Source organism: Thamnophis sirtalis, unplaced genomic scaffold (assembly GCF_051295495.1).
Source record: "Thamnophis sirtalis isolate CommonGarterSnake01/CBP01778 unplaced genomic scaffold, rThaSir2_p1.2 scaffold_15, whole genome shotgun sequence".
Taxonomy (NCBI): Eukaryota; Metazoa; Chordata; class Lepidosauria; order Squamata; family Natricidae; genus Thamnophis; species Thamnophis sirtalis.
The window spans coordinates 29,758,194-29,765,311 of record NW_028261395.1 but is presented as its reverse complement, the minus strand read 5'-3'; the positions used below and the strand labels follow the sequence as shown (position 1 = coordinate 29,765,311).

The 7,118-nt window shown below is 44.3% G+C and overlaps 1 protein-coding gene across 1 annotated transcript in view; it reads right to left on the bottom strand.

The window, feature by feature from the left end:
• Positions 1–5,884, bottom strand: part of LOC106542128 (PH and SEC7 domain-containing protein 1) — a 72,896-nt gene extending 67,012 nt beyond the window's left edge. Inside the window, exons 1-3 of the mRNA XM_087702376.1 lie at positions 4,865–5,884; positions 4,391–4,493; positions 729–1,194 (exon numbers count right to left, since the gene is read on the bottom strand). Coding sequence (XP_087558502.1) covers positions 729–1,194; positions 4,391–4,493; positions 4,865–5,791 — 1,496 coding nt within the window. The 5' untranslated portion in view covers positions 5,792–5,884. The remainder of the gene's footprint in view (positions 1–728; positions 1,195–4,390; positions 4,494–4,864) is intronic.
• Between the last annotated feature and the right edge of the window lie 1,234 nt (positions 5,885–7,118).

Below are 7,118 nucleotides of genomic sequence, written 5' to 3'. Positions count from 1 at the left end.
CTACCAGAAGTACTGGAAGTCAAGAAACGAGCCTGTTTCCAACCTCCGGAGGGTCTCTGGAGCCTGGAAGAGGCCATTTTCGCCCTCCCGGAGGCTTGAGGAAAGCCTCTGAAGCCTTGGAAAGGCAAAAAACAAGCTTACAGAAAGTATTGGAAGTCCAGAAATGGGCCTTCGGAGCTCGGAGCAGGCTGTTTTCACCCTCCCGGAGGCTCAAAAAAAGCCTCCAGAGCCTGGAGAGGGCGAAAATGCCCCTCCACCATGGTGCAGGAAACTGAATAGGCCACACCCACTCAGAAACTGGGCAGAGAACCAGTTGCTAAAAAATTTTCAATCCAACCTCTGGTTTTACAGCAATGTGGCAAGTCAGTCAGTTATTCAAATAGCTGTGCATAAAAATTGCTATCACTGGGAATTCTAGTGTTGTGTAGCACATTAAATTCAAATAGCAATGCAGCAATTAAAGAGAATACTTATTTAATTATCCACATATTAACTGCAGCTAGAATTGTATTTGCACAACATTGGAAGAGTGAACAGATTTCTATTGATGAGAAAGCGATCAGGAAAATATTAGAACGTGCAGAAATGAATAGATTAGCATTAATAATCAAAGAGAAGGAACAAATGGAATATTATGAGATATGAGAAGTATTCTATCAATGGTTAGAGAAAAAAGGGAAATTGGAAATGAGGGAAGAAGATTAAAGGAGAGATTCAGAAATCCTCACCTGTCCTGCTGATGTACCATGGCTTCAGATATTTCACAAACTTTATTCCGCTGGTTCTTGTGGTCTAAAGCTTTGCTATCCTCTTCCATGGCATGCTGAAAAAAGAGGTCATTTGGAACAACGTTTGCTTTCCTTGGCATTCCCGCAGAACTAAAATTGCTCTCGCTGTCCTTCTGGCTCTCAATGGCTGAATCCACTTCTTCCTTCTCAGCCAAAATATCATCAATGTTTGTCTCGTGGTAGCATCTCAAGGGGATAGAGTCCAGGTCAGTCTCTGAATACTTCACTGTTCTGCGGATTATTCCAGTTTCACAATTTTCAAACGTCGTGTTACCTGGTGGCGTCATCTCAATTTCTACCTCTACGTGACACAGACTGTGTTCTGGCCTCATCAGCTCTGGTTTTTGTTGCACTGACAGTTTGGATTTCTCAAGTGAAGGATCAAGAGCATTCTGAGACGGCATTCCTAGAATACAGAGATTCCATATTACAAACAAAATATACTTATGGTTCCTAAGTGATTCTGGCTCTTTGTGTATAACATTTGCTCAGTACATCTATAACAAACATGTCAAACTCAAGGCCCACAGGTGAGATCCAGCACATGATGTGGTTCGATCTGGCTCATGGGGCCTCCTTGGAAAAAGCAAGGGGTAGGCTTCCATTGCCTGAGTACTGGCCCAGCACTACCTGGCCTGGCCTTTTACCTGGGCACGTGTATAGAGGCGGCAAGTGTGGGGTGGGGGCTGGCATCCCCAATAAAAGGGAGGCACTCAGAATGTGGTCAGCCTGTGGGGTAAAATGGTCACTGGGGATGCCAGTCCCCTTGTACTCACTACCTCCTATGCACACACTCAGGGGGACAACCAGGCTGAGCTGAGCTGGGCCAGCCCTTCGCTGTCTCCAAGGTGGCCCTGTAGGCCAGAACTAAGGTTGATTGAATTCCAGTCTGGGTGGCCACCATGAAATTGTTGTAGATCAGCTCCTAGAGCCCCAGCAGCAGTGCTGCAGCCACCACCAATGCCTCCCTGCCCCTATGATCCCACAGCCCATGAGCGCTTCCCTTTCACCAGGATTGCCCCTGCCCCATCTCCCACCCTGCATGTGAAAGCCATGGCCAGCAGCAGTGCTGCCACCCTCTCCTCTGAAGAAATATATTTTCCAAAACAAGTAGTGGCAGGGATGGGATTCAGCCGGTTCGGATCAGTTCAGGCAAACCAGGTGATAATTTTACATCTGGTTTGCTGAACCAGTAGTTGCAAGGACTGGCTGGCCCATCCAACCCTGCTTCTCCCAGGAGTCTCCATGTCACCCAATTTGGATGCCAGGTAAGTGCAGGGCCAGTGGTGAGATTCAGCCAGTTCGCACCTATTCGAGAGAACCAGCTGTTAACTTTCTAAGCAGTTCGGAGAAGCAGTTGTTGAAATAAATTTTATTTTGTTTTTTTCCACTTTACAGGGCTAAGGAAGGCAGGAAGGAAACATTCTGGTTGTTTCTAGCCTAATCTTTATTGCCCTGCTTACAGAAATTGCCTCTCCACTTAACCCTTATTACATTGTAACAGCTCAGGTGAAGCGCCCATCGACCTGAGTGACGTTGAGTTCACCACGCCCACTCAGTCACATGACCACTGAGCCACACCTACAGCTGGTCATTAGGTCTGAGAACCGGTTGTTACATTATTTGAATCCCACCAGTGTGCAGGGCCCACATGAAGGCTCTGGGAGTTTTGGAAACGGGCTCATTTTCATCCTTTGGAGGGCCTCCGGAGCCTGGGAGAGGATGTTTTCACCTCCCAGTGGCTCGAGGAAAGTCTCCAGAGCCTGGAGAGGCCCAAACTGGGCCTCCTGGAAGTTCTGGGTATCCAGAAACAGGCCCATTTCTGGCCCCCAGAGGGCCTCCAGAGCCTGGGGGAGGCTGTTTCCCCCCTCCCAGGGGCTCAAGGAAAACCTCTGAAACTTCTGGAGGGGAAAAATGCTCCCCTGCCATGGTGCAGGAGGCTGAGTAGGTCACGCACACCATGGCCACACCTACCCAGCGACCGGGTAGAGAAATGGTTGCTAAACTTTTTGAATCCCACTCCTGAGTAGAGATTATATCAGCTGCTCCTCTGAGACATAACAAGGGTTAGGGCTAAGGTTAGTTCCATAAGAGGAATAGTTCTACAACATAATACTGTGAAAATACGTTCAGTCTTTCTACTTCTTAGGCTCCCATATTGATCTTCCTTGAGAGAGATTCATCTGAAATGATGCATTTTAATAAGCTGCTGATTTTAACCAAATATTCAAATATATTGAAATGAAATAACATCATTTAAGTAGAGATTAGCTTTGACTGGATGATGCCACATGTAGCATTCTTTATGCATCACGAGGCTTGAATACATTCAATAGAAGCTTCATCTCTGGATCTCAAGTAAAAAAATAAGTACTACTACTACTCAAAAGCAGCTGCAATAAAGAACTGAGTGAAGACCTTTTTAAACAAGTCTTAGTATAGCTAAATACCTTATTTTTTACTCATGCATCTGATTTTTGCTACTGAATTTCAGGTTAGTATTTTTTGCTGACATTCAGCAAAAGGAAGACACTGTTCTTTATTGTTAGCGTATTTTGTAAAACTGTGTTCTTTCTACCTTGCATTTTCAACATATGAGTAGATAGGCATTCCACAATACTTACATTATCTATAGCAATAGCACTTAAACTGACAGTATATATTGCTCCATAGTGCTTTTACAGCCCACTCTAACCAGTTTACAGAGTCAGCATATTGCCCCCAATAATCTGGGCCCTCATTTTACCCACCTCAGAAGAATGGAAGGCTGAGTCAACCCTGAGCCGATGAGAATTAAACTGCCGAATGGCAGCTAGCAGTCAGCTGAAATAGCCTGCAATACTGCATCTTAACCACTGTGCCACATTAAACATAAGCTCAGAACATCATTTCAAGGTGATGGATCATGGAGGTGCAAGAAAGAGGTTGGAATATATAAACATATGTAGTGAGATTGTGATAGTGCACAAAAAATATGTGACATGGTGCTTAGAGAAATTAGAGCACTGTTGAATGTAAATCTAGAGATGTCACCGAGGATTGCATTATGGTGGCTGGTGGAAAAATGGGATACAAATGAAACAAAAAAGCAATTGTTTGTAAAATTGATAATGGCAGCTAGATTAGTGATGGCTAAATATTGGGGATGAAATTGGGATATGCAAAGAAATGAGTGGTATAATGAAATTTGGAGTATGGCAACAAATGATAAATTAGCAACAGAAATTAAACTTTTAAAAGGGATGATCAAAGTAAAGAATTATAATGAAATATGGGGGGATTTTATAAAATCAGTGTTGGTGGAAGATAACGGGAAAAAATCTACTCAAGAATGTATGTTGTTTTGGAGGGGATAAGGGCACAATTGGAATATATTGTGTATCTAAGAAATATAGGGGGGAAAGGTCTCCAGGGGATGGGGGTACACTGTAATATGTGGTTTCCCCCTTTTTTCTTTTTTCTTTCTTTTTCCCCAGTTATATATGTACTGTTTGTATTATTTGTGTTTTTAAAAATTTATTTTAAAAAAGGTGGATCATAAAGAAATGTTTGTTACAATTCAGTTACAAGACAGGCCAAACTATAGGAAGCAAGTGAGTTACCTGTCTTAGGAGATTCCACGGAGCCGTAGAAAAATTCCCATTTGGCCTTGGCAACACGCTGGGCATGGGCTGAGCTTTCATGTGAATATGCCCACAAGTTTCGCTGCAAAAAGGACAGAGAATTTTATTTAGGAGGATCCAGCTTTAGATATAACATTTTGGCCTGAAAATATTTGGTCTAACTAAGTACCTGGTACAGAGGTAGTATTCAGCCGGTTCTGACCAGTTCTGGAGAACCGGTAGCAGAAATTTTGAGTAGTCCGGAGAACCGGTAAATACCACCTCTGGCTGGCCCTGCTCCCATCTATTCTTTGCCTTCGGAGTCCCAGCTGATTGGGAGGGAATAGGGATTTTGCAGTATCCTTCCCCTGGAGTGGGGAGGGAATGGGGATTTTGCAGTATCCTTCCCATGCCACACCCACCAAGCCACATCCACTGAACCAGTAGTCAAAATTTTTGAATCCCACAACTCACCTGGTACTGTGGTTCGTTGCTCTGTGGGTATTTTCGATGGCACAAGAGATCGTTTGACAGACTGCTCATCTCACCAGTGAGGGAACTGGGAGGGGACCTGGCACCAAGAGGAAGTGGGGTTCCATTACCCCAACTCAAAGACGGCTGTGTATTTAAAAGAAATCTGTTTCCAGCAAGAAGTGGATCTGAAGCAGATATTTCTGGTTTTGGCTTAAACCCAAGACGCTCCTGCTTACTATTGAGAACCCCTGGGTCCTGTTCCCCTGTAGTGGTCAAAGAGGATTTATCTTTCTGTACTTTGCAGCTCATCCCGTTATCCAGAATGACAGGATTGAGGGATGCTGTGACTTTGTGCTGTAAGGAAGGCTGCATCTGAACATTTGTCTTTTGGCTCCTTTGCTTATTGGCCTCAAAGTGAAAATCCTCTCCGGATTCCAAACTTCTGCTCAAACCATTTTCCTTTCCGGATTCTATCAGCGGTAAGCCATTTAAAGTTTTCACACTGGCCTTCTCAATAAAGCGGAAGGTCACCACAGAACTTTGACCCACAGTGGCTGGGACAGCCAAGGGGACTTGATTGCCTGAGGGACAGGGGGAACTTCTCAACGGAGTACATGGAGCGGTTACCCTTCCTGAGGTGGGGCAGCTGCCGCTTCCAAAGTTGTTCATCTTGATTATCTTCTGGGTTAGGGAGCCCGTGCTGTTATATATGCCAAGCTGAGATCGCAGGGGTTCGGACGTCAGTCCCTTGCGGAAGAGGTGGATCCTGCCAGCATTGGGTGAGAGATCGTGATAAGGATGAAAAGAAACAGGCATCACATTCTTGGATGCAGGAAGCTGTGGTGTCTTCTCCGTTGCTTGGACGTAGTGTTGGCATGGCATCGCATGGTTAGGATGGAAGCCTATAACTGCTCCATCCTGGGACATTTTGGAAGAACGAGTTGGAGCAAAAAGGGAAAAGAACCAGCAACAGAAGCTATTTTTCAAATGTCAAGTTGGTAAAGGATAAGTCACAGCATCACATGGCCCTGAAACAGACAAAAAGAGAGACCAAGATCTCATAAACATTTTGGTACAAGACACAACAAACCAAAGGTGGGTTCCGACCGGTTCCAACCGGTTCAGCCAAACTGATAGTAACCCGGCAGCCTGGGTCGCTTGAACCAACAGTGACCCAGGCCGGCCACAACCCTGAACTGGTTCTCCTATGGAGCTGTGCCATCTTGATTTTTGGTTCTGTGCAAAAAGTTTTGTGTGCTGAACTGGCAGTAATGACGGCAGCAACTCACCCCTGAACCAGACCAAAGGAAGCAGGTCGTACCGCATATTCAGTGGTGAAATTCAATTTTTTTACTACGGGTTCTGTGGGCGTGGCTTGGTGGGCATGGCAGGGGAAGGATACTGCAAAATCTCCATTCCCACCCCACTCTGTGGCCAGCCATAGGTGGCATTTAACAGTTCTCTCAACTACTCAAAATTCTTGTTATCGGTTCTCCAGAACCAGTCAGAACCGACTGAATTTCACCCCTGCCCATATCATGTAGAAACAAGAACATAAAAGATGACATTTGATATCCATTTCAACACGATATTTTATTGTGAGACTCCCCCCTCCCTTTATCTTGTTTTTTTTCTTACTAATAGCATAAAATTATAGAAATATTGAATTGGAAGAAATTGTTTACACCATCAAGCTCAACCCATAGCCAGTGTAGGAATCCAAATTAAAATAACCTAGACAGGTATCTGTGTAGCTTCTATTTGAATATATCCAATGAATACATTTGTTTGCTCTCTGGATAACCATTTCCATAATTAAACTACTTTTAATGCTAAGATTCTCTCTCCCCCGCACCCCTGGAATTCTGTTACAATCTGCCTGCCTGTTAGGTCTACTATTTTATATCCAATGCTCCGGAACTAGAGAAAGCAGGGCTTTCAATTGGTTTGCCAATTGCACAGTGGCAGATAGGAGAGCACTCCACAGGGTCAACATCATTGCCCAGAGGATCATTGGTTGCCCTCTCCCCTCTTTGGAAGAGCTTTATAGCTCCTGCTGCCTTAAGAAAGTACAAAACATTCTTAAAGATCCATCTCATTCTGGGCACCTTTTTTTGGAACTATTACCATCTGGCAGACGGTACAGGATAATAAAAACAAGGACAAATAGGCTGAAAAACAGCTTCTATCCCAGAGCAGTAACTATATTGAATTCTATTGTATATTGCAATATTGGGTTTTCAATTTCAATTAT